Below are 27,052 nucleotides of genomic sequence, written 5' to 3' on the forward strand. Positions count from 1 at the left end.
TGTGGGAAATCATTTGGAATTTGGAGATTTAGAGTCAATTGCATGTAGCTCAGTTGTTATTTATTTGAATTCAATGTATGGGAATCTAAATTAATCCATAGCAGACGATAATAGGTGACGGTTGTGGTTAGGAACACTTTGTGTGATGCTGCTGAGTTTTTTTATTATTATTATTTTAAACATTGGAAAAAAAAATCTGAGTTGAATTCTAAACAGTCTGCCTTTAGTTTAACATTTGACAATTGGTGTAGCTATGAAATATTTGTATACCTCATCTTATATTAATCATGTGACATCTACATTTGTTTCCACAAGCCACAGATACAGATGCCCAGAGATGAATGTGGTAATACAGTGAATATAAAACTATTTAAATAATATTTTTTTAAAAAAAAATTATAGGAGGGACTCTAAATGAAATCTTGAAGTTCACAAGCAAATTTAAAGGAATTATACCAGTGACATCCAAAGAAGATTCACTTGCACTATTGGATCTTTCAGTTCCATATTTTTGGGAAGAAAGTATGCAGTATTATGGGTAAATTGAAACATAAGCATAAAGCAATATATGTATACATATTTATCTTTGTTCACTTAATTAAATTTTGATGGTTAACCTCTGATCTGCACGTATGAAATGTTTTAGAAGCTATATTATAAATAAATTGAGCAAATAATTAACTGTAACTAATAGCTCAGGCTACAAAGTTCAATTTAATTTATTCTATAGTTGAACAAAATGATTGTAGAAAATTATCTATTGGTCAATAATAGACAGTGACTTGTTGACACATAATAAAATGAACAAAAATGTAGCTGAAACTTTATGGATTATGTGTTTCTATTACAGTCCTATCATCCATTTCATGTTAGCTATAGAAAAGATTATATAATAAAATGGTAAAAGAGAATGATTTTCCCATTGGAGCTATAATGTTTCCAAGTGACTTAGTGTGATCAAATATAGTGGTCAAACCAATTTTACGTCCAATAGGTTTGTAGACTTTCAAAAGGAATTAACTATCCCAGTATCATTCACTGACAGTATCCCAAAACTAATGCAGTCTGCAAATGGATGGATGGACAGACAATTTTGCCTCTCCTAAATATGAATATCATAGATGGCTTTGCTTCGTTAAATCAAGAACATTTATTACAGTATTCTAGCAATCTATTATTCTTTGAAAACATGAGATAAGATTAGTCTGATTTTTTTTTTCATACTTCAAGTCACTGTTGGCTCCTGGCATCCACCTAAACTAGTCTCTGTAGTTTTCCTGCAAGGTTTTTTTTAGAAATCTTTTACTTGTTTTGGCCCTTTCGCACAGGCAAACCCCACAAAGGCTTAAAGGCTTTATTAAGGTATCACCAGCACTGAATAGTAATTCCCAGAACAGGAATCTGAGTGAGACGCAGTGAATCCAATTTCTCAAAGTCAGGAAAAAAACAAGTCCAGCAAAGACAACTCCATGGTCCAAAAATACAAATCCCACAAGCCAAAAGCCAATTCTAAGATCCACAAGACAGTCTCAAAACAGTCAAGGATTCCAAGGCTAGGTACATAGGGGCTGAGCAAACGTGATCCAAAATGGAAGAGTTGTTCTCAGCATCACTCTGATCCATGTGCAGCCTATGCAACTCCTTAGGAGAGATGAATATTTGCCAGCTGATGCAACTCTTTAGGAGAGATGAGACTGCTTCCTCCATTACATCTGTCTCCTTTCACTCCTGTCTGCCCTAAGATTTGGCAGAGGAGGCACTCCTTTGACCCTTCTGAAGTGGCTAGCCTTTCTCTGTTTCCAGGTAAGCCTCGTGGTACATCCCAGGCCTTGAGTTTGATGCTCCTGGTCTAAAGCATTCATGATCTCCCAGTTTCTAGTCTGGTATCTTAACCACCAAAGTGCAGTACCCAGGATTCCCGAAGAACAAATACTAACCAGGTCTGACCCTGTTTCTAACCTTCTAAAGCTTCTGAGATTAGATGAATTCGAGCAGTTTCAAAGTAGTATGGGCATTCTTAAGTTTTGCAAAGCACATACTTTAAATGTACACTTAAAAGGACCTCTCCCCCTCCCCGCCGCGCGTGTGTGTGTATGTGGTCTTTTTTATTGTTCCCTGTTTAAAATTATCAAAAAGATATTGACAAAATTGAACGGGTCCAAAGACGGGCTGCAAGAATGGTGGAAGGTCTTAAGCATAAAACGTATCAGGAAAGACTTAATGAACTCAATCTGTATAGTCTGGAGGACAGAAGGAAAAGGGGGGACATGGTCGGAACATTTAAATATGTCAAAGGGTTAAATAAGGTTCAGGAGGGAAGTGTTTTTAATAGGAAAATGAACACAAGAACAAGGGGACACAATCTGAAGTTAGTTGGGGGAAAGATCAAAAGCAACGTGAGAAAATATTATTTCACTGAAAGAGTAGTAGATCCTTGGAACAAACTTCCAGCAGACGTGGTTGGTAAATCCACAGTAACTGAATTTAAACATGCCTGGGATAAACATATATCCATCCTAAGATAAAACACAGGAAATAGTATAAGGGCAGACTAGATGGACCATGAGGTCTTTTTCTGCCGTCAGTCTTCTATGTTTCTAATACTGTAGTTTACGATTAAAAATTATAATTTAATTTAATAAATGTAAACAATGAATAAACTTCATTAACAGCATTCATAAAATGCAATACAAAAATTCAAAATAAAATCAGGAAAACAAACATTAAAGCAATAACAGAAAGTAAAAGTAATCATTAAAAAGTTTAAAAATCACAGCAGAATTGAGATATTAAAAGTCAGAAAGAATAAAAAGTAGAATAAAAGATTTTTAGGAACACCTCAATGTCCAATTCTCTGCATGTTCCTTTAGCTTGTATGCCAAATAATATATTTTGTGGGCAATGATTTATTAAAAATTCCCATTATTTTCTGGTGCTTTATTAAAAGAAAAACCTGTATTTAAAGCAGCAAGAAATTTCCTATCAATTAGCATGAGGATGAGACCAGCTGAATCTATGAGTTATGATTATTTTTAATTAATGTTTTGTTTCAAATGCTAGGTGCAAGCACTGTTCCGAACCTAAGAGTATGGAAAGTCTGGGTTGTCTTGCTTCACAGGAAAAGCCATCTTGGGAACACACTTCTATAGCACAAGGTTATGTAATATTGTTCTGCTATTCAATAATGTTCAGCAGTTTATGTGTAATGTAAAGTAGTAAAATTATTTCAGTGGCAAAAGAAATGCCTAAATCTGTTTTGCTTATAAGGTGATTTTTATAATAGATGCCACAGGATGGTTAAATTGTCGGGACTATATACAGTAGAACAGGGGTGTCAAAGTTGATTTCATTGCAAACTACATCAGGATTGAGTTTGATCTTGCTAGCCAGGGTGAGCATGACCGGGGTAAGGATGGCCAGCTTGCCGTCATTTGTGTCGGCGGCGTCTGTGGTGTCCCAAGCACTCTGCCAGTGAAAACGGCCTCCTGCCCTCCTCTTCCAGTGAAAACTGAGCTCTGTTTTTGCTGGTACAGGGCAGTAGGAAGCTGTCGTAGCTGAAAATCGAACATGGGAGGGCCCACCTAGTCCTCCCAGGCACCGTTTTTGCTGGCAGAGGCACTGCGGGCCAGTCTTTTGCAGTTTCTAGGGCAGACCTACAGGCCAGACCTACAGGCCAGATCTGGTCCCCGGGCCTTAAGTTTGAAACCCCTGCAGTAGAACATCCACAGGTAAAAAAGAAAGACAATAAATTAAGCTAAATTTAAAAGTATGCTATTAATAAAGCACTTTATGTATAGGACAGGAAATACAACCTCCACAATTTTATATCCTTGTGTTTATTCTGGTATTATTTAAATAAGGCATATGAACCAAAAGACTAGAAAGTAGATATAACCCAAAGCAGAGTTAGTAATTTGCAAATAATTACATCATTCCATCAAAATAATAGTTTTGTGGAAGCTTAGAGACTAAATCTATATACTTCAGGCTTTTTTGGCATTACATTCAAATGAGCAATACATTTTCTAGACTTTAAATATTTATCAACATATGTCACACTTTCTACTCTGAAAAGTTTTTTCATTCTTTTTTCTTTTTCATTTGTTTTATTTAACACATAATATTCAATTTCAATCAAAGAGTGTGTTGTCTGGGTGCAATTATTTTTAGGAAATTATAATCAAAATGTTTACAATAATATCCATCCCAATAATATTAATTATATAATACAGTGATCTCTCGATTATTGCGAGGGTTCCGTTCCAAGACCCCTCGCGATAATCGATTTTTCGCAATGTAGGGTTGCGGAAGTAAAAACACCATCTGCGCATGCGCGCACTTTTTTTCATGGCCGCGCATGCGCAGATGGTGGAGTTTGCGTGGGCAGCGGGGAAGACCCAGGGAAGGTTCCTTCGGCCGCCAAGCAGCTGATCTGCTCGGCAGCGCAGCAGCAGCGAGCAGACGAAGATCGGGGTTTCCCCTTTGCGTGGGCGGCGGGGAAACCCCGATCTTCGTCTGCTCGCTGCTGCTGCGGCCGCCCAGCAGATCAGCTGCTGCTGCGGCCGCCCAGCAGATCAGCTGCTGGGCGGCCGAAGGAACCTTCCCTGGGTCTTCCTCGCTGATGCCCCCGCTCGCCCGCCCGCCACCCGCCAGCAAGAGGGGGAGAGATAGAGAAAGAGAGAGAAGGAAAGAAAGAGATGAGAGAGGGAGGAAGAGAGTGTGAGAGAGGAAGAAGCAAGATAGAGAAAGAGAGAGAGAGAAAGAAAGATGAGAAAGGAAGGAAGAGAGTGACGTCATCGGGTGGAAAAATCGCGATATAGCGTTTCGCGAAGATCGAGATCGCGAAACTCGAGGGATCACTGTAATGATAATATCTTACTTGTCTACTTTAACAAATCTCCTTTATGACATTATTCCTTTTTATATCCCCATATTTCTAACTTCTGTTTTTATTATCTAACCATTGGTAAAGTAAGTGAGAAGAAATATTCACTTCCTTCTTTTTCCTTATTTGTAAGCTTTAATCTGTCTATTTCTGCACATTCTATTTATTATTATTATTATTATTATTATTATTATTATTATTATTATTATTATTATGTCAGTACAACACAGCAAACGAGATCACTATGCTGGATTTTGTATTTCATCACCAGTCGTGCGCTTCCCAAGCACCTAGGACTGCGTGATGTAGCGGCGGATTATGTTTGCGGATCCCAGTAAAGCGGCCTTTTGCAATTGACAGATGGAGATTTTGTCAGTTCCAATGGTTTTCAAATGTCCGCTGCGATCCTTTGGTACTGCGCCCAGTGTGCCAAGTACCACTGGGACCACTTTCACGGGCTTATGCCAGAGTCGTTGCAGCTCGATTTTTAGATCTTCGTATTTCACTAATTTCTCTAGCTGCTTCTCCTCAATTCTGCTGTCTCCTAGGATTGCGATGTCGATGATCCATACTTTCTTTTTCTCCACGATCGCAATGTCTGGTGTGTTATGCTTCAGAATTCGGTCAGTCTGAAGTCGGAAGTCCCACAGTAGTTTTGCTTGCTCATTTTCGACCACTTTTTCGGGCTTATTATTATTATTATTATTATTATTATTATTATTTATTTATTTATTATTTATTTATTACTTGGATTTGTATGCCGCCCCTCTCCGAAGACTCGGGGCGGCTCACAACATGTAAAAACAAATCATAAGTAATCAAACAATTTAAAATTTTAAAGATTTAAAAACCCCATATACTAACAGACACACACACAAGCATACCATATATAAATTAAACGTGCCCAGGGGGAGATGTTTCAATTCCCCCATGCCTGACGGCAAAGGTGGGTTTTAAGAAGTTTACGGAAGGCAGGAAGAGTAGGGGCAGTTCTAATCTCCGGGGGGAGTTGGTTCCAGAGGGCCGGTGCCGCCACAGAGAAGGCTCTTCCCCTGGGGCCCGCCAACCGACATTGCTTAGTTGACGGGACCCGGAGAAGGCCCACTCTGTGGGACCTAATTGGTCGCTGGGATTCGTGCGGCAGGAGGCGGTCTCGGAGATATTCTGGTCCAGTGCCATGAAGGGCTTTAAAGGTCATAACCAACACTTTGAATTGTGACCGGAAACTGATCGGCAGCCAATGCAGACTGCGGAGTGATGGAGAAACGTGGGCATACCTAGGTAAGCCCATGACTGCTCTCGCAGCTGCATTTTGCACGATCTGAAGTTTCCGAACACTTTTCAAAGGTAGCCCCATGTAGAGAGCATTACAGTAGTCGAACCTCGAGGTGATGAGGGCATGAGTGACTGTGAGCAATGAGTCCCGGTCCAGATAGGGCCGCAACTGGTGCACCAGGCGAACCTGGGCAAACGCCCCCCACGCCACAGCTGAGAGATGTTGTTCTAATGTGAGCTGTGGATCGAGGAGGACGCCCAAGTTGCGGACCCTCTCTGAGGGGGTCAATAATTCCCCCCCCCCAGGGTAATGGACGGACAGATGGAGTTGTCCTTGGGAGGCAAAACCCACAGCCACTCCGTCTTATCCGGGTTGAGCTTGAGTCTGTTGACACCCATCCAGGCCCCAACAGCCTCCAGGCACCGGCACATTACTTCCACCGCTTCGTTGACTGGGCATGGGGTGGAGATGTAAAGCTGGGTATCATCCGCATATTGATGATACCTCACCCCATGTCCTTGGATGATCTCGCCCAGCGGTTTCATGTAGATGTTAAATAGCAGGGGGGAGAGCACCGACCCCTGAGGCACCCCACAAGGGAGAGACCTAGGAGTCGACCTCTGTCCCCCCACTAACACCGACTGCGACCGGCCAGAGAGGTAGGAGGAGAACCACTGAAGAACAGTGCCTCCCACTCCCAACCCCTCCAGCCGGCACAGAAGGATACCATGGTCGATGGTATCGAAAGCCGCTGAGAGGTCAAGGAGCACCAGGACAGAGGATAAAACCCTGTCCCGGGCCCGCCAGAGATCATCCATCAACGCGACCAAAGCAGTTTCCGTGCTGTAACCGGGCCTGAAACCCGACTGCTGGGGACCTAGATAATCGGCTTCTTCCAAGGACCGCTGGAGTTGGAGTGCCACCACCTTCTCAACAACCTTCCCCATAAAGGGAAGGTTGGAGACTGGACGGTAGTTATTAAGCACAGCTGGGTCCAGGGAGGGCTTCTTGAGGAGGGGGCGCACAAGCGCTTCTTTATAGAGTGATGGAAAAACTCCCCTCCCCAAGGAAGCGTTGGTAATCTCCTGGGCCCAGCTCCGTGTCACCTCCCTGCTGGCCGAAACCAACCAGGAGGGACACGGATCCAGTAAACAGGTGGCGGAACTCACAGCTCCAATGGCCTTGTCCACTTCATCAGGTGTCACCAGATCAAACTCTTCCCAGACAGGTGGACAAGTACGTGCCCCAGTCGTACTTATTATTATTATTATTATTATTATTATTATTATTATTATTATACTCTCATCTGTAGGGATCTCTTTGCTTTTCCATTGTTGTGCAAATACAATTCTGGCTGCAGTTAATACATGTAAAATCAATTACATATTTTTTTCTTTATTATATTGATGATGGGAATATTTTAAATCTCAAATAATGGAATTATAGATGCAGAAGTGACTACACAAAATACTTGCCTTTCTAGATACCTTGACAAATGTAAGCTTTAACCAACAAAACAACCCTTTTGCTTTTGCCACTTGCAGACATTTTGTTTTGTATTAATGATTTGCATTTGTTATCTTTTCTGCTATCGTTTATAATGTTAGCATAGGCAATAAAAATTAAATTAGAAATATCATCAAAGATGTGTAAGAAAGGGTTTAAATGCAATTATTTATTATCTGGGAAATGTCAGAAATTAATTTTGCCATAGAAGTAGAATTTTTTCTTTCTCTCGTTTTGTTCCACAATTTACAATTAGACTGCCATGGTTGACCCACAACTGACATGCAGCGCTAAACATTCTATTATTTCACTGATAATTGCAACAAATTAGAAAACATTGAAGTGTGTGACTTTTTCACCGTCCAAAATCAAGGTTACAATAACTTTGAGGGACAGGAGGAAGAACCACAATTAAGACAGTGGTCAGATAAGAGAAATGTGAGTCCAAAGCTGGAATGTCTTTTGAGAAAGAATCTCAGTCTTGATTTTCCCTAGTTCTTTTAAATGTAAGGGCAAGAAGGGGAGAAGACATTCAGATTTTCAAAAATCTGTTATTTCAACATTATAATGAAGTAGTATTAGCATTCATTACTTTTTGTTCCCTGGTTTGGACTTTCTCAAAAGGGTTGATAGGAGGAGGAAGTATCTAAGATATCCTACACCCATTCCCATTCATAAAATCACACCAAAATGGTCAGAAATCATTTCTTCAAGAAGTGGATTTAGGCTGGTTTACACACAATTCAAGCAGGGAAAACAAATCACTCTCATTCCCATTGTTATTTTTGAACCCAAAAGAAAACATTGCACAAAAAAGACTTTGCCATTTTTAGTGACATGATCATGTCCCCAGATGGCTTCTTGCATCCTTCGGAAAAGTTGAGAGACTGAATCATAGCTCCAGCTCTTCAAATGTTGCTTATTTTGATATATGAGGGTTACTATTGGTTCAGCCAAAAGTGTAATGAGAAGTACTCTGAACATAGCAATTTATTGTAATAGAAATTTTCCTTTAATATATATATCCAGTCTAATCTTTAGACCAGTAAGAAAAGTTGTGAGAAACATAAACAAATGATAGATATTCCAAAATTAATATAGTAAAACAACCTTCCGTATACTGGGCTCCCCGTGTGCTTGATTTCAATTCCTGTAGCCCACCATTGGTTTAAAATTGAATAAATCTGGAGAGCATCGATAAGAAAAGCTGTCCTAAAACAAACATTATTTTAAAAAATAGCCAATATACTGATGATCACTTAGAAGGATACTTTTCTGACTTCTGCCACTCCAAAATGCTTGAAATTCAACTGCAATCTGTTCACTGAATCCTGCATTAGGAATTGGTTATACAAATTAAATAAATAAATAACCTTGTTGGTTGGTTTGTTTAGTGGGGTATGTCCTGCAAGGATTTTCTGCAGGAAGCTGTTCTCTTTTTGAAGAATCTGTAGGTAGGCCAGGGTTGAGAAACATTGATCTATAGTGTTTTCCCATTGTCCTGATTAGGAATAATTCTGGGTAATTAAAATAATTCTACCACAATGGAAACGTGGTTTAATATGGGCTGTTGGTCTGAGCTCTGATCTTGGCAATTTGGTTGCAAACGTTTGAATGGTGACGAAAATATTCAAAGCACACTGACGATGTCTCCTTGAATGGTGACGAAATATTTTCACCAAAATTACCAAGTATGAGCTCAACCTAATTACTGTTAGCATTCCACTGGGCTAAGAGCCAATAATAGAAATACCAAACTTTAAACAGAGCATATGTGGCAGTGATGCTTTGTTCAGACAATAACACAGACCACTATTTTATAGGTATTATTTACAAGGTATACAATATCATTAATATTACACACTAACCATAATACAATTCATAATAAATAATACTCATAGTTCCATGCCATTTAGCACATAGCAATACCATTTAGCACACAGTAACTACATATAACAATATTCAGCACAAAACAATATAGTATAATATTAGCACCAGCAAGTACATTAGACCAATTATTTATTTGTTTGTTTGTTTATTAGATTTGTATGCCGCCCCTCTCCACAGACTCACATAGCCCACAGCAATATAGTATATTCCCTTATTAGCACATAGAAAGTACATATACCATTTAAAACACAGCAATATAATATATTCTCTTATTAGCACACAGCAATATAGGGTTGGGATTGGGAGGCACTGTTCTTCAGTGGTTCTCCTCATACCTCTCTGGTCGGTCGCAGTCGGTGTTAGTAGGGGATCAGAGGTCGACCTCTAGGTCTCTCCCTTGTGGGGTGCCTCAGGGGTCGGTCCTCTCCCCCCTGCTATTTAATATCTACATGAAACTGCTAGGTGAGATCATCCAAGGGCATGGGGTGAGGTATCATCAATACGCCGATGATACCCAGTTATACATCTCCACCCCATGTCCAGCCAACGAAGCAGTGGAAGTGATGGGCCGGTGCCTGGAGGATGTTAGGGCCTGGATGAGTGTCAACAAGCTCAAACTCAACCCAGACAAGATGGAGCGGCTGTGGATCTTACCTCCCAAGGACAACTCCATCTGTCCATCCATTACCCTGGGGGGAGAATCACTGGCCCCCTCAGAGAGGGTTCGCAACTTGGGCGTCCTCCTCGATCCACAGCTGACATTAGAGAAACATCTTTCAGCTGTGGCGAGGGGGACGTTTGCCCAGGTTTGCCTTGTGCACCAGTTGCGACCCTACTTGGACCGGGAGTCACTGCTCACAGTCACTCATGCCCTCATCACCTCGAGGCTTGACTACTGTAACGCTCTCTACATGGGGCTACCTTTGAAAAATGTTCGGAAACTTCAGATCGTGCAGAATGCAGCTGCGAGAGCAGTCATGGGCTTTCCCAAATATGCCCATGTTACACCAACACTCCGCAGTCTGCATTGGTTGCCGATCAGTTTCCGGTCACAATTCAAAGTGTTGGTTATGACCTATAAAGCCCTTCATGGCACCGGACCAGATTACCTCAGGGACCGCCTTCTGCTGCATAAATCCCAGCGACCAGTTAGGTCCCACAGAGTGGATCTTCTCCGGGTCCCGTCAACTAAGCAATGTCGCCTGGCGGGACCCAGGGGAAGAGCCTTCTCTGTGGCGGCCCCAGCCCTCTGGAACCAACTCCCCCCAGAGATTAGAATGGCCCCCACCCTCCTTGCCTTTCGTAAACAACTTAAAACCCACCTCTGCCACCAGGCATGGGGGAATTGAGATCCTCTTTCCCCCTAGGCCTTTACAATTCTATGCATGGTATGTATGTATGTATGTATGTATGTTTGGTTTTTATATTAATTGATTTTTAATCATCAATACCAAATTACTATTGTACACTGTTTTATTGTCGCTGTTAGCCGCCCCGAGGCTCTGGAGAGGGGCGGCATACAAATCCAATAAATAAATAAATAAATATTCTCTTATTAGCACACAACTGTATTAGCACATAGCTATATCTTAGTAAACATCAATAACTTAGCACACAGCAATATAACATCAATACTAACCAGCATATATACACCAACAACCAACAATACAAGGCAAGGCAACAGAACAACACAATGCAACAAAAGCAACAGAGAGCAGCACATCTGTCTCCCTTTTATGCATAATTGCTGCCTAGCTCTTAAAGTAACACCATCCAAACATGAATTGCTGGCTAGCTTACATATTGAAAAACCCAATCAGTGCAGTAGGTAGTACTGACAATTACCAACCTGAGCTATTTATGTTCAAATACATTCAAGGTTTAATATACCCAAATGAAACTACTGAAGTGTTTCTTTAACCTTACATTAAATTTATACTTTGTGAACTGCCTTCTAATAACTAAATGCTTTTGAGGATCTTTCACTAAGGTATTGATCATCTTTGGCCAAGGAGTTACAAATGAATGAGTCAGCTCTGTTTCAGTGGCATATGGAAATATTTAAGTATGTTAGGTTGTATTTTAGTCACCTAGTATGTGTGTGTGCATGTTTGTGACCACAAGAGCATTACAGCTGAGATCTCCTTCAGCTTTTCTATAAGAGATTTCAACCAATAGCCCTTGGCTTCATGAGACTTTTTAAAAAAAAATAGATTTAATTACTAAATGCTACTATTATTAAGCTCTTCTTGCCTTGAGTCGTTTTTAAATACAGTTTTTGGTCTACTTCTGCTTAGCGTTAGGAATTGTACCTCTCGAGTACATCTTCGTGATGAAGTTTACATTGGATGATGGAACGGGAACATTGGATGCATATCTCATGGACAGTGTAAGAGAATAGATTATTGGTCTTTTGATTTAATTAAATCAAATCTAAACTCATATTTGATCACAACTATTTTTGTAACCAAGTGAAGATGGCAAGGACTATAGTAATTAAAAACACATACTCGATTCCATGTACAGTTGATTGAAAAATAAGCATATCCAAGTGCCTTTGTAAATACAGAAAGAAGAATCCCTGCACTGAAATTGGTTTCAACCTGTTTATTTATTTTACAATCCTCCTGAAATATCTTTCTGGGGTTGGGTTTTTTTTAATGTATCCTTAATTCATTGGGACACTTTTTTAAAATAAACAATTTATTTAATAAAAGCTTTTAGAATAGAATACAATAGAATACTTTATTGACCAAGTGCGATTAGACACACAATGAATTTGTCTCTGGTGCAAAAGCTCCCAGTGTACATACAAACAACCAGGTAATATAATCATAAGATAATAACAGGAGAAGGTAGTAGAAAAAAATGAGATGGATGTCAGTAATACAGCCATACTGTATTCTATTACCAATATAGCCATGGATAAATATCCTTAGATATAAGACAATACTGTGGTAATTAGGTGTTCAGTAAGGGCACAAGGGAAACAACTAACTTTGTGTCTAGTTTTTTTGAGATGCAGTGCTTTCTAGCAGCATCCTGATGGGAGAAGTTGAAACAGTTTGTATCTAGGATGTGAGGTGCCAGTGGATATTTTCTCAGCCCTCTTCCTGACTTGTGCAGTAGACAGGTTCTTGTGCACCTTCCTGACTTGTGCAGTAGACAGGTTCTCAATGGAAGGCAGGTTGGTTGCAATTGTTTTTTGTGCTGTCCTATATATCCGTTGAAGTCTGTACCAGTCCTATTTGCGTGTTTTACCAAACAGCAACCAAACAGGACAAAACAAAATAAAAAGCTTTTATTTAAAATATAAAATTAACTTGTATTATATGGTCATCGGAATATTTGGAAGAAAAACAGACCGCTTAATAATGTCAACATTGTTTTTATTCTTTCTTCCAGAAAAAATTCTTCAAAATTCCAGCTTCTAAAGTTTTAACCAGTAATATATTGCAAGGGAATATGGAGATCATTATGAGTAGACTTTGCCCTGCAGACAGAACCCCAGGTAAGAATTTATATTGATGAAATTATGCAGATATTCTTTCATTATGCACCTTATTTTATTCACATAGAGGTGAAGCTCAAAAAATTAGAATATCATGCAAAAGTTCATTTATTTCAGTAATGCAACTTAAAAAGTGAAACACAATATATGAAACTCATTACAGTACATGCAAGACAAGATAGTTCAAGTCATAATTTGTCATAATTGTGATGAAAACCCCAAATCTACTATCTCAGAAAATTAGAATATTACATGCAATTAATAAAACAAGGATTTTACACGGAACAATATCGGACCTCTGAAAAGTATAAGCATGCATATATACCCAGTAGTTGATTTGGGCCCCTTTTACAGCAATTACTGTCTCACTGCAGTGTGGAATGGAAGTTATCAGCCTGTGGCACTGCTGAGGTGTTATGGAAGACCAGGAATCTTCAGTAACGGCCTTCAGCTCTTCTGCATTGTTCGGTCTCATGTCTCTCATCTTTCTCTTGGCAATGCCCTAAAGATTCTCTATGGGGTTCAGGTCAGGCAGGTTTGCTGGCCAATCAAGCACAGTAATTCCACAGTCATTGAACCAGGTTTTGGTCTTTTGGCAGTGTGGGCTGGTGCCAAGTCCTTCTGGAAAATGAAGTCAGCATCCCCATAAAGCTCGTCTGCGGAAAGAAGCATGAAGTGCTCCAAAATCTTCTGGTAGACTGCTATATTGGCCCTGTACTTAAGCACAGTGGACCAACACCAGAAAATGGCATAGCTCCCCAAATCAACATAGCCTGTGGAAACATTTGCATCTCATTTGGAAACCAAGGACCCAGGGTATAGAGGAAGAATGGAGAGGCACACACTGAAAGATGCTTGAAGTCCAGTGTGAAGTTTCTACAGTATGAGATGGTGGATTTGGGGGTTTCCTGAGCTGTAGCCATAATCATCACAATTATGACAATTATGAACTTTTGCATGATATTCTAATCTTTCGAGTTTCACCTGTATCTGTTGTCCCATCTTTATACTGCAATTTGTCCTAATCCTAAAGATGGGAAAATAAATTAATTTATATATTTTCTAACTGCATAATAAATCCCTTTGGTTACGTTCTGTAAAGACAGCTATTTATATTAGATTCTTCTAATGTTAAACATTTCATTAAGGATAATTCACCTGTAGGCTCATACCTAATCATTAGGTTATTATAGTTAGTTGCCATGAGGATATATAATTAAGGTCTTTCTGATTAACATCCCAAAAGGGTTCTGGTTACCAATATAGGCTTAATAACAACAACAACAACAACAGAGTTGGAAGGGACCTTGGACGTCTTCTAGTCCAACCCCCTGCTCAGGAAAGGAAACCCTACTCTACTTCAGGCGGATTGTTATCCAACATCTTCTTAAAAATTTCCAGTGTTGGAGCATTCACAACTTCTGGAGGCAAGCTGTTCCACTGATTTGTTCTAACTCTCAGGAAATTTCTCCTTAGTTCTAAGTTACTTCTCTCCTTGTTTAGTTTTCACCCATTGCTTCTTGTACTACCGTCAGGTGCTTTGGATAATAGTTTGACTCCTTCTTCTTTGTGTTAACTCCTGAGATATTGAGACACTGTTATCATGTCTTTCTTTTCATTAAACTAGCCATGCCCAGTTCCTGCAACCGTTTGTCATATGTTTTAGCCTCCAGTCCCCTACTCATCTTTGTCGCTCTTCTCTGCACTTTTTCTAGAGTCTCAACATCCTTTTTGCATTGTGGCGATCAAAACTGAATGCAGTATTCCAAGTGTGGCCTTACCAAGGCCTTATAAAGTGGTATCAGCGCTTCTCATGATCTTGATTCTATCCCTCTGTAATTTGAATGGGCTTCTAGATATCTACTAGAACTGCAAAAGAGGAATGAAAGGTGTAGGTTGAAGGATAAAGAAGGAACGTGTTGAACTCTCTCCCATTGTCTATCCTTTTTAATATGGCAGAGCTGACATATTTAATTAAGCAGTGCCATTTATCGGGATCTTGGAAGTGTGCCTTCTCTGTTGCAGTGCCCTGTGGAAGGAGGTTTCCCCTAAAATCCAAATAGATCCACTCTGCTATTTTGAAGGATCTTGAAGGTCTAGTTCATTGCCTAAGCAGTTGGCAAAGATGGCTATACCTTCCTTTTAAGTTAGGTTGTTTTCTTTCTTTTTTTCTACCTGGTTTATTATTCTGCTATGTCTACCTTTTTTTTTGTTTCTGCTTGTGTTTAAATCATTTGTAAATTAAAGTCAGGCAACATATAAATTTCGCCATCATCATCATCCTCACAAAATACAAAGACTTCCACATAGAAGTAGAATAACTAGCAAAAAGAAAAAATCAAAGATAGTACCAATAGTAATAAGAGTCTTGGTGCCATCCCAAAACATATGGAGCACCACATGAGTACCACTTAGCATTAACAAAATCACCATCAATCAATTGCAAAAGGCAGCTTTACTTAGAATAGCTTCCATTCTAAGACATTACCTTCATTATTATTAAACAATAACACCTGTCTATTCCAGATTATTGGGAAAGATTCAATAGCTGGACAAAAGGACCAAATCCATTTTGAATTTTTGATTGATTATATAACCATTACTCATAATACAGTAGTCCCTCACCTATCGCTGGTGTTACGTTCCAGACCTGGCTGCGATAGGTGAAATCCGCGATGGGGAATTTATCGACTGATAGTACTTATTTAAGTATTTATATTGTAATTGTTTGGTAAGTTTTCATTGTTTTAAGTGTTTATAAGCCCTTCCCACACAGTATTTATTTTAGATACAGTATTTAAATACAGTATTTACAATTTTAGATTTTTATTTTTATTTTTTGAAAAACCTGCCGATCGAGTTCGGCAGGCTGTTTAAATCTGCCGATCGATTTCCTCAGAAACCCGCGATGAAGTGAAGCCGCAGTAGGTGAAGCGCGGTATAGCGAGGGACTACTGTATCTTGATTATTACTAGTTGCAGGAGACGAAATAGCCAAAAATAGTAGAGTTCTAATGGAACTCCATTGCAATAGAGAGACATAAAGTGAATAGGGAAAAATGTCATTTATGAAATAAGAAAGCAGGGGGAAATTAGAATAAAATAACCCAGCACCAAATATCTTGGAATCATATTCTTAGATATTATTTCTGAGCAAGGAAAACAACGGTAGTAGCGGTTAGAATTCTCCACTGTAGAATTCTCTAGAGCAGTGATGGCGAACCTATGACACGCGTGTCAGCACTGACACGCGTAGCCATTTTAGGTGACACGCGGGAGAGCAGAGCGCAGGCTCGCCCACACGCTGCCTTTGGCAGCACAAGCATACCTGTCCGGCCAGGGGAAGAATCGCCCCGGCCGGACGTCAGTTTCAGCTGGGGCGGCCCGAGAACACCGCCTCCCAGCTGGGCGCGCGCATGCCTGTCCGGCCGGGGGAAGAATCGCCCCGGCCGGATGTCAGTTTCAGCTGGGGGGCGCGTGAGAACACCGCCTCCTAGCTGGGCGCGTCTGCACAGAGCGCAGGCTCGCCGACACGCTGCCTTTGGCAGCACAGGCATGCCTGTCCGGCCGGGGGAAGAATCGCCCCGGCCGGACTTCAGTTTCAGCTGGGGGGGGCCCGAGAACACCGCCTCCCAGCTGGGCGCGCGCATGCCTGTTCGGCCGGGGGAAGAATCGCCCCGGCCGGACGTTTCAGCTGGTGGGAGGGTGGCGGCAGTGGGCAGTACCCGTGGGGAGGCGCCAGGGTGGTCAGCTGTGAGGCGGAGCTCCGGAACAGAGGCACCGACGCCGGGGGCTGGACATGCTGGAATTGCGTGCCTGGCACTTACCTGCTGGCTGGGCTGGGACGGAGGCTCCAGCCCCACGTCCATGCCCAGCGCAACGCCAGCATGTACGGCGTCTAGCAACATGTCTAGCCGCCGCCGTCGGTGCCTCGGTTCCGGAGCTCTGCCTCACAGCTGATCACCCTGCTGCCGCTGCTGAGAGAAAAAGAGAAGGAGAGAGGGGGGAGAGAAAGAGATAGCAAGAGCGGGACAGAGAAAGAGAGAGTGGGGATAGCAACAGAGGGAGAGAGAGAAAGAGAGAGGGGGGGAGAGAGAGAGAAAGAAAGATAGCAAGAGAGGGAGAGAGGGAGAGGGGGTTAGCAAGAGAGGGAGAGAGAGAAAGAGAGAGGGGGAGAGAGAGAGAAAGAGAGAGGGAGAGGGGAGGAGAGAAAGAGAAAGAAAGAGATTGCAAGAGAGGGAGAGAGAAAGAGAGGGAGAGGGGGGAGAGAAAGAGATAGCAAGAGAGGGAGAGAGGGGGTTAGCAAGAGAGGGAGAGAGAAAGAGAGAGTGGGGATAGCAACAGAGGGAGAGAGAGAAAGAAAGATAGCAAGAGAGGGAGAGAGGGAGAGGGGGTTAGCAAGAGAGGGAGAGAGAGAAAGAGAGAGAGGGGGTTAACAAGAGAGGGAGAGAGAAAGAGAGAGTGGGGATAGCAACAGAGGGAGAGAGAGAAAGAAAGATAGCAAGAGAGGGAGAGAGGGAGTTAGCAAGAGAGGGAGAGAGAGAAAGAGAGAGGGGGAGAGAGAGAGAGAAAGAGAGAGGGAGAGGGGAGGAGAGAAAGAGAAAGAAAGATTGCAAGAGAGGGAGAGAGAAAGAGAGGGAGAGGGGGGAGAGAAAGAGATAGCAAGAGAGGGGGTTAGCAAGAGAGGGAGAGAGAGAAAGAGAGAGGGGGGATAGCAACAGAGGGAGAGAGAGAAAGAGAGAGGGAGAGAGGGGGGAAAGAAAGAGAGAAAGAGATAGCAAGAGAGGGAGAGAGAGAAAGAGAGAGGGAGAGAGGGGGGAAAGAAAGAGAGAAAGAGATAGCAAGAGAGGGAGAGAGAGAAAAAGAGAGGGAGAGGGGGGAGAGAAAGAGAGAGAAAGAGATAGCAGGAGAGAGAGAAAGAGATAGTAAGAGAAGGAGAGAGTGGGGGAGAGAAAGAGAGAAAGCAAAAAAAAGAGAGAAAGAGAGATAGCAAGAGAGAAAGAGGGAGAGGGGGAGAGAGAAAGAGAGAAAGACAGCAAGAGAGAGAGAGAAAGCAAGAGAGAGAGAGAAAGAGGGGGGAAGGAGGGTGAGGGAAAGACACTGAGGGAGGGAAGGAGGGAGAGAGAAGGAGGGCAAAAAAGGGAGGAAGGAAGGGAGAAACAGAGAGATGGATAGAGAGGGGGAAAGAAAGAGGAAGGAAGGGAGAGAGAATGAGGGAGAGAGAGAAATAGAGCGAAAGGGAGGAAGAGAGATATTTTTTGACCAAACTTCCCCCCCCCCCCCCCGCTCAATGTTCCCCAGGATTTTGTAAATTTGAATAATGTGCCGCGGCTCAAAAAAGGTTGGGAAACACTGATTTAAACTATAAATATCACAAAATTATGTTTTTTTCTCAAGGTGACACACCACCCGAGTTATGCTTGGTTTTTTGGCGAATTTTGACACACCAAGCTCAAAAGGTTGCCCATCACTGCTCTAGAGTAACGGAAGCACAAAGGGATCCATACAAAGAACAGATTTTTTCCTATCTTTAACAAGAAGAACAAGGAGTCAGTGAAACCTTGTTTCTATAGTAGGGAGATACTGTTCCTAATTTCTGAACAGTGAAAACACAAACTTTTATTATGAAAGCAGTTCTTCAGATAGTCCAGCAAAAATCTCTAGCCAAGATGTTGAATTGCATCTAAAAGGTACAGTGGTACCTCTACTTAAGAACTTAATTTGGTCCATGACCAGGTTCTTAAGTAGAAACGTTCTACTTTACGTAGAAGCAATTTTTCCCATAGGAATCAATGTAAAAGCAAATAATGCATGCAAACCCATTAGGAAAAAAATAAAAGCTCGGAATTTGGATGGGAGGTGGAGGAGGAAGAAGAGGAGGAGGTAAGGAAGAAGGTGAGGTAAGGGGAATTTTAAAAAATCCAAAACTTTAAGGGTTAAAAATAAAAGAGGGACTCTGAGACAGCAAGGAGGAGCACACGCCTCCCATACGCCCTGCGCGAGGCTGCCTCCCATACACTGGCTGCTGCTACCTGCTGCCTCTTCCTTCCCATGCTGAAGGGCTCCCGTCTCTTCTTGCTCACTTGCTTTGTAGCCAGCGCCTTTCCTTTGCTGTAGTGATTCCTCGGCTGCCCAGAGTGAAGGGAGCGTTTCTTTTCTCTGGGTAGAGGTTTATTCCCTGTCCAAGCGCCCAGAGAAAGGAAAATGCTTTGTTCGCTCTGGACTGCCAAAGCCTCCTTAAGCGCCACCAAAATGCTCCTCTGGCAGTTCGAGATGGCCGGGATTAAAGGGGGAATGGCAGGAAACTGGCCGGGCTCAGGTTCTTAAGTAGAAAATGGTTCTTAAGTAGAGGCATTCTTAAGTAGAGGTACCACTGTAGTTAGATAGATAGATAGATAGATAGATAGATAGATAGATAGATAGATAGATAGATAGATAGATAGATAGATAGATAGATAGATAGATAGATAGATAGATAGTTCTGAGTTCGGGTTTTGCCCCGTGTAATGTTTTGAGTGTCTATGCGACGTTTCGGTGAAATCACATTCACCATCATCAGGCTGAAGTTTTGAGCTTCGTGCTGTTGTAAATATGGAATGTTTGCAACTGTCATTTGTTCCTTATATATAGTTTTGAGGGTGGAGATTTGGTTTGAATGTAGCAAATAGATTGGGTGACTATGTTTTAGTGATTTGATTGGTTGGTGGAATCACAATTGCTTGAAGGATTGACATGGTGATGATTATGATATGTTTTTTTGTTTAAGGCTGGTTTCCAAATCTCTGGTAGGCGGGACGTATCATCTCTTTTATTCATGCAGAGGGGGTGTTTTTCTATCTATATTGCTTCCATAGTAATTCTTCTGTATAAATTTTCTGTTTTGGAAAGTAATTTAGTTTTTTCAAAGTCAATTTCGTGCCCTATTTTTTTAATGTGCTGGACAAGGGAGGAAGTCTTTTCTTCTTTTTTAACTGCATTCTTATGTTCTGCAATGTGTGCGCTCACTCTTCAATTGGTTTGTCCAATGTATGTGGCTGCAAATGTTTTGCAAGGGATTTCATAGATTCCTTGGTGTTCTAGTTGGATTTTATCTTTTGGGTTTTTTAGGATGTTTGATATTTTTTGGTTAGTGACAAATGAAGTTTTGATATTATGTTTGTGTAGGATTTTACTAATTTTGTCTGTGGTGCCCTTGATGTAAGGGAGGAGGGTGGTACCATTATCCTGTTCTTGGTCTTGATTTTTGGGGGGTGTCTCTTTTTTGATTAGGTTTGTAATAGTTTTCCTTTCGAATCCATTAGAAATTAATACATCTTTGAGTTTGTTCAATTCAGTTTTTAAGTGCTCATTTTCAGATAGGCGTTTGGTTCTGGTGATGAGAGTTTTGGCTACTGAGGTGATCTGTGCTGGGTGGTGGTGGGAGTGTGCATTTAAATAACGGTTGGAATGGGTTTTCTTTTTGTAGATGGTGTGTCCTAGGGTGCCATTGGGTTTTTTATAGATTAGTACATCCAGAAAGGGAAGTTGATCATTGGTTTCTGTTTCCATAGTAAATTGTATTTTGAGGTGTAGGCTATTGAGATGTGTGAGGAAATTGTATGTTATATATGTGTGTGTGTGTGTGTGTGTGTGTGTGTGTGTTTGTAGATTTTCACGGGTACAGGTATGACGGTCTTGGTATATTCGGGTTTCTTCCCATGTAGGATTTGGAAATTTCTGGCGACGTTTCGATGAGGTCCCGCTCGTCATCTTCAGGCTGGTGTTTCTGTCCTTGTTCTAGGGCGAACACAGCGAGACCTGAGCTGCCTTCCTTCTATAAATACTGGTGGCTGGGTGTGGTTTGATGGCTCAGCAATTGCCTGCTGTGTAGAAACTTTCTGATGAGTCAGTGGGGATGTTTTTCTATCTCGATGGCTTCCATGATTATTCATGGCTTCCATGATTATTCATCCCCAAAATATGAACAAGCGGGATGATACCTCCCGCCTACCAGACATCTGGAAACCAGCCCTCAAACGTACCCCAGCCATAGAAACTGAAACCAGACTCAGAACACACATTGCAAAACAATCAAGTGGCCTGCAAGCTCCAACTACTCAGGATATCACGCCTAATCCACAACCATTAACTAATCAGCATACCTCAGCTACATCAACGACCCCAATTGTTACCCCACTGACTCACCAGGAAGTTTCTACACAGCAGGCAATTGCTGAGCCATCAAACCACACCCAGCCACCAGTATTTATAGAAGGAATGCAGCTCAGGTCTCACTGTGTTCGCCCTAGAACAAGGACAGAAACACCAGCCTGAAGATGACGAGTGGGACCTCGTCGAAACGTCGCCAGAAATTTCCAAATCCTACATGGGAAGAAACCCGAATATTCCAAGACCGTCATACCTGTACCCGTGAAAATCTATGAAAATATATGTGTGTGTGTGTGTGTGTGTGTGTGTGTGCAGGTATTACCTGTCAAATAATTGGAGTGAATAAAAGAAGAGAGAAAATGTTTGTTAGGTCATTTTCGGTATTCCGGCAATGTTTTGCCTTGAATAAGAGAAGCTATTACAGCATGTCACAAAACTGCTGCTATCAAGTATAACAAAGAAAAGCCTATTAACATATTTTGGAATCATAAGTATTAACATGAAAGCCAGCATAGAGAGCTGCCAATTTCCTGTTTCTATAGGTAGAAAGATGCAATATAAATGTGATTACTTCCAAGCTAATTTTTTAAAAAAGCTAAGTAGGATGTCGACCAGGTTGCCAATTCTTTTCACAAACCAAGGTCAGAAACCAGTTGCTATGAACCTAAGCAATTAGATTCATCCATTATAGTCTAAAAATAAATTCACTCAGTGACCTTTGTTAGAGAATTGCAGATCAAAAATACATCAGTGATTTGCCTTGAGATGTATTGAAGCATTGAGGTTTACTGAAAAGTTCTGTCTGAAATATTTTGCTATTTAGTAAACTTTCTTTGACAGGAAATCAAGACTTAACTTTTCTCTTTTTTTATTGCAGCAAAACATTTGCCAAAGCTATGTTTTTATGTTGGTTATTTTGTTTTGAGTGTATATTCTGGTGGGAGTGGGTGGGTTACATTCTCCCATTCAATTGTATAAAATCTATGGGGACTGCTTGTACAAGTCTCTGCAGGGTTTTTTTGGCAATGTTTTTTTAGAAGTGGAAAAACCTACCTTGGGACGAGAGACAGTGATTGGCCCATGGTCACCCAATTGGCTTTGTACCTAAGGTTATACTGCCTACAGTAGATCTCACAATCTTCGGGTTTCTAGCCTGATACCTTAACCACTACACCAAGCTAGCCCTCAAACATTTATTTATTCATTCATTCATTCATTCATTCATTCATTCATTCATTCATTCATTCGTTCAAATTTTATGCCGCCCTTCTCCTTAGACTCAGGGCGGCTTACAACATGTTAGCAATAGCACTTTTTAACAGAGCCAGCATATTGCCCCCACAATCCGTGTCCTCATTTTACCCACCTCGGAAGGATGGAAGGCTGAGTCAACCTTGAGCCGGTGATGAGATCTGAACCGCTGACCTTCAGATCTACAGTCAGCGTCAGTGGCCTGCAGTACAGCACTCTACCTGCTGTGCCACCCCGGCTCAATGCTATGCAAGATCATCCTGAAAAGAAAAAAAACCCCACCACTAATCATTTGAATGCTAAAAATGTAACGGGTGCATGATTGGAAGAACTGAAGGTCCAGCTTAAGAACAGGTCATCATGAAGAAAATCTGTGTGGTTGCGAAGTGCCTAAAAATCTGTGGGGCAGATCAAGCAACTGAGCAAGAAAGAATTGCCTTCAAAGATACACAATATTTTTGAGACAGAAATTGCATTGTCACTCTGTTCTTGGAAAAGATAATGGAGTCCTTCTTTTCCACCTTCACCACTTCCCCCAAAATATTATTAGGGCAGTTTAGGGACTGTTCTTTGCAGCCCGTGTTCACAGATATTTGAGATCTATCCTTTAAATTTGTCATTTCATAACTTAAAAGGTAGGTATATGAGATTATTTACCACCCCAGTTCACTATGTATCATTGACCTGTAGCCATGATGGTGAACCTATGCTGCGCATGCTGCAACCTATGGCACACGGAGCCATATCGGAGGTCACGCAAGATGTTGCTCTATGTCAGTTCCAGCACACATTTGTATGCTGGCCAGATAATCTTCGGCCTTGAGGAAGGTTGTTTCACCCTCTAGATCCTTCAGGGAAGCATCCTGAAGCTCCAGAGTGCAAAAAAACCCTCACCATGTGCAAAACGGAAGTTCAGAATAATGGAGGTCTGGTCTGCCCATTGTTCTGGTTTTTGCACTCGGAGGGCTCAGGGAAGCTTCCTAAAAACCCGGAGTGCAAAAAACAGCTCAACGGATAAACCGAAGCTTTTGAAAATGCACTTCTGGTTTGCCTGTTGTGCTGTTTTTCACACTTTGGGACTTCAGGAAGTTTCCCCGAGTCTTCCCGAGTGCAAAAAAAAAAAGCACAATGGGCAAACCAAAAGTCGTTTTTTCCAAACTTCCAGTTGCCCGTTTGTTTGTTTGTCACCACCATCCTAGGCTTAATTGAGGCCTGTGCATATGCGTGGAGACTGGGGGGATTGTGCACATGTACAGGGGCAGCACGGGGGGGAATGCATGTGGGAGGGTGAGGAAAGGGGTTTGGGCAAGTGCACGCATTATAGCACGCAAGCGCGCACACGCAAACACAGACACACACACACTTTTGGCATGCAAACCAAAAAAGGTTCACCATCACTAACCTATAGTCTGAGAAGGACTGGTAGAGATGACAATGAAATGTAGATGGCAAACCGACAGGCTTAATTTCATAAAACTAATTGGTGAAAAGAGCTGCTATACTTGAAAATAAGATGAAGACATGGCAGATTAAGCCTAATTGGATAGAAGAGGCCTTTGGGACAGTTTTGATTTCTAGTAAAGTTGATGAATCTTAAAGAGTGAATATATAGAAAAGTATAACTTTGCAAGAGAAGATCCATGTTGCATTGGAGAAAAGGAGTACAGTGATCCCTCGATTTTCGCGGGTTCAAACTTTGCGAAACGGCTATACCACGGTTTTTCAAAATATATTAATTAAAAAATACTCCACGATTTTTTTTCTATACCACGATTTTTCCCACCCGATGACGTCATACGTCATCACCAAGAGTCACTTCTCTCTCTCTTTCTCGTTCTTTCCTGTCATTCTCTGCTTCAATCATTTTCTCATTTCTCTTTTTTTCTCCCCTTTTTTCTATCATTTCTCTCTCTACCTTCCACTCTCCCCCCTCTTGCTTGCTCTCTCTCTCTCTCTCTCTTTCTCACTCTCTCTCTCCCTCTCTGTGAGAACGCCTGCCCCGCCTCTCCTGCAGCCCCCTCGCTGATAGCTGGGACGAAAGCGCTCTCAGCTAAGGGACTGTGAGAGGGGCAGGGCCAGCATTCTCAAAGCGCTCAGAGCGGCTAGTGGCCGAATGAGGAGGATGAGAAGCCGTAGCCGCCAGCGCTGCTGCAGGAGGACCCGTGTCCCAAGAAAGCCGGTGAGAGGGGCGGATCGGGTGGGCGGGGGGTAGTGGCAAGGGGGGCGGAGGCGCTGGGGGGACAGGGGCGGCCGACATTAAAAACAATCTTTGCCGGCCTCCACACTTTCATTGCTCCCCGCCCCCAACTTCAAACCCGGCTCCTTGCGCGGCCTTGGAAAAGGGTGCGTGGGGGTAGTTTTTGGCTGTCCATAGCCAAAAATAGTGTTTTTACTTCCGCATCTCTACTTTGCGGAAATTTGACTTTCGCGGGCAGTCTGGGAACGCAACCCCCGCGAAAATCGAGGGATCACTGTATTCTCCAGAATGGTGGAGTCCTATTCTTTTTTATATGACACTTCCATTATGTTTGGGGTAAGAACTACATTGCATTGTGAGATGTTAACCATATCAGACAAAATCACATGTAAATGATTTACTGTCCCTTCAAACAAAGTCACAGATGGTGTAAGTTGTTTTTTCTAATCTTTATAAATGCTTTTCTTCCCATAAGCCTCACAAAAAGATTTATAAACCTAAATGCAATCTGTGCGTTTCCAGCAGGATTAGTCTTGTTTGCTGCAAAAGTAGTTTATGTTCCTCACTATATATTTTGTGTTTGTGAATTAAAGATGTGTGATGCTTTTGAGGGAGAAGCTAGCTTCTGCATAATTTTGTGTTGTATCAACAAATTATTTCTGTAGGAGCAAGGACTACAATTGAATTCATGAGATGAAACGGATTGCTAAGAAATAGATTTTCCTCTTAAGAAGTACAAATATCTGATACAATCACAACTGCCTTTTGAGATACAGTGATCCCCCGAGTATCGTGAGGGTTACGTTCCAAGACCCCTCGCGATACTCGATTTTTCGCAATGTAGTGGTGCGGAAGTAAAAACACCATCTGCGCATGCGCGCCCCTTTTTCCATGGCCGCACATGCGCAGATGGTGTTTTTACTTCCGCACCTGGGAAGACCCAGCAGCTGAGGAGCCGCCTGCCTGCCCGCTTGTCCGCCGCTTTTCCGCTTGGCCGCCGCTTGTCCAGCCGCCGCTTGTCCGCCCGCCGCTTTTCTTGTCCGGCCGCCGCTTGTCCGGCCGCCGCTTGTCCGCCGCTCTGGGAGTTGAAGACCCAGGGAAGGTTCCTTCGGCCGCCCAGCAGCTGATCTGCTCGGCAGCGCAGTAGCAGCGAGGAGCCGAAGATGGGGTTTCCCCGTTGCCCACGCAAAGGAGAAACCCCATCTTCGGCTCCTCGCTGCTACTGCGCTGCCGAGCAGATCAGCTGCTGGGCGGCCGAAGGAACCTTCCCTGGGTGCCGCCTGCCGCTCGAGAGCAAGAGGGGGAGAGATAGAGAAAGAGAGAGAAGGAAAGAAAGAGATGAGAGAGGGAGGAAGAGAGTGTGAGAGAGGAAGAAGCAAGATAGAGAAAGAGAGAGAGAGAAAGATGAGAAAGGAAGGGAGTGACGTCATCTGGTGGAAAAATCGCGATATAGCATTTCGCAAAGATCGAGATCGCGAAACTCAGGGGATCACTGTATATGAATTTTATGCTGAATTTTGGGGGGGGGGCTAATTATTTTTTTACATTTATTTCACAAAGTGACACTCCAGTGAAGCAGTTTCACCATTACATTAATGTTTCCAGCCCTGTAAAATCTATTTTGAAACAGGCCATACTGATAAAGTGCAATATTTAAAAAAGAATCCCTCTCATTTCATTTGCCTTTCATTTATAGATGGCTTCCCGTGGCTTGAATGCTTCATCAAATCTTATTATGTCCAAGATGGAACAGAAAAGCGAATTTTCTATCGAATTTTTGATACTACAATAGCTGAAGTTTGAGATCTAACTGCTGAGATGATTCAAAGGTTATAATTTTTAAAACTTCACTTGAATAAATAAGCAGACTGGGTTTTTTTTATAATGTACTTTTCTATGATATGCTTAAATAAAGAACTGTTTAAGAGTATGTTTAGATGTGGTGTATTCTGTTTTTCTCTACAGAAAACCCATCCCTGTTCATTGAAATTTCTTTGTCTTTTTTTCGGGATAATTTAATGAACATTAAGTTACTATACTACTGCTACATCCAAATTCTTAATCTCTATAACCAGCTGAATCCTGAATGTTTCACAGTCCTTTAAACTATTTTTTTCTTGTGTGAGGTATAAGCACAACTGATCTATAGGTAGTTCTCAATTATGCTAATTTGGACTGGAAGCTCCAACATGGTCACAAGTTAAAACACTGTGTGACCACATCACTTAGCAATGGCAGTTTTGGCAGCCTCAGTTGCCATTGTTAAGTGAGGACATCACAATAATTAGCAATAGCACTTAGAATTATATACCACTTTGTAGAGCTTGAGAGCCTTTTCTAAGCGGTTTACAGAATCAGCATATTGGCTCCAACAATCTGGGTTCCCATT

General features: G+C 41.9%; 1 protein-coding gene across 2 annotated transcripts in view; it reads left to right on the forward strand.

The window, feature by feature from the left end:
• Positions 1-26,593, forward strand: part of POT1 (protection of telomeres 1) — an 85,634-nt gene extending 59,041 nt beyond the window's left edge. For both annotated transcript variants that reach the window (XM_070755424.1, XM_070755425.1), the window contains exons 15-19: positions 403-538; positions 3,061-3,155; positions 11,855-11,946; positions 12,963-13,068; positions 26,360-26,593. In XM_070755424.1, the coding sequence (XP_070611525.1) occupies positions 403-538; positions 3,061-3,155; positions 11,855-11,946; positions 12,963-13,068; positions 26,360-26,466 (536 nt within the window). In that variant the 3' untranslated portion in view covers positions 26,467-26,593. The remainder of the gene's footprint in view (positions 1-402; positions 539-3,060; positions 3,156-11,854; positions 11,947-12,962; positions 13,069-26,359) is intronic.
• The last annotated feature ends 459 nt before the right edge of the window (positions 26,594-27,052 follow it).

The sequence above is a fragment of the Erythrolamprus reginae genome, chromosome 6, assembly GCF_031021105.1.
Source record: "Erythrolamprus reginae isolate rEryReg1 chromosome 6, rEryReg1.hap1, whole genome shotgun sequence".
NCBI lineage: Eukaryota > Metazoa > Chordata > Lepidosauria > Squamata > Dipsadidae > Erythrolamprus > Erythrolamprus reginae.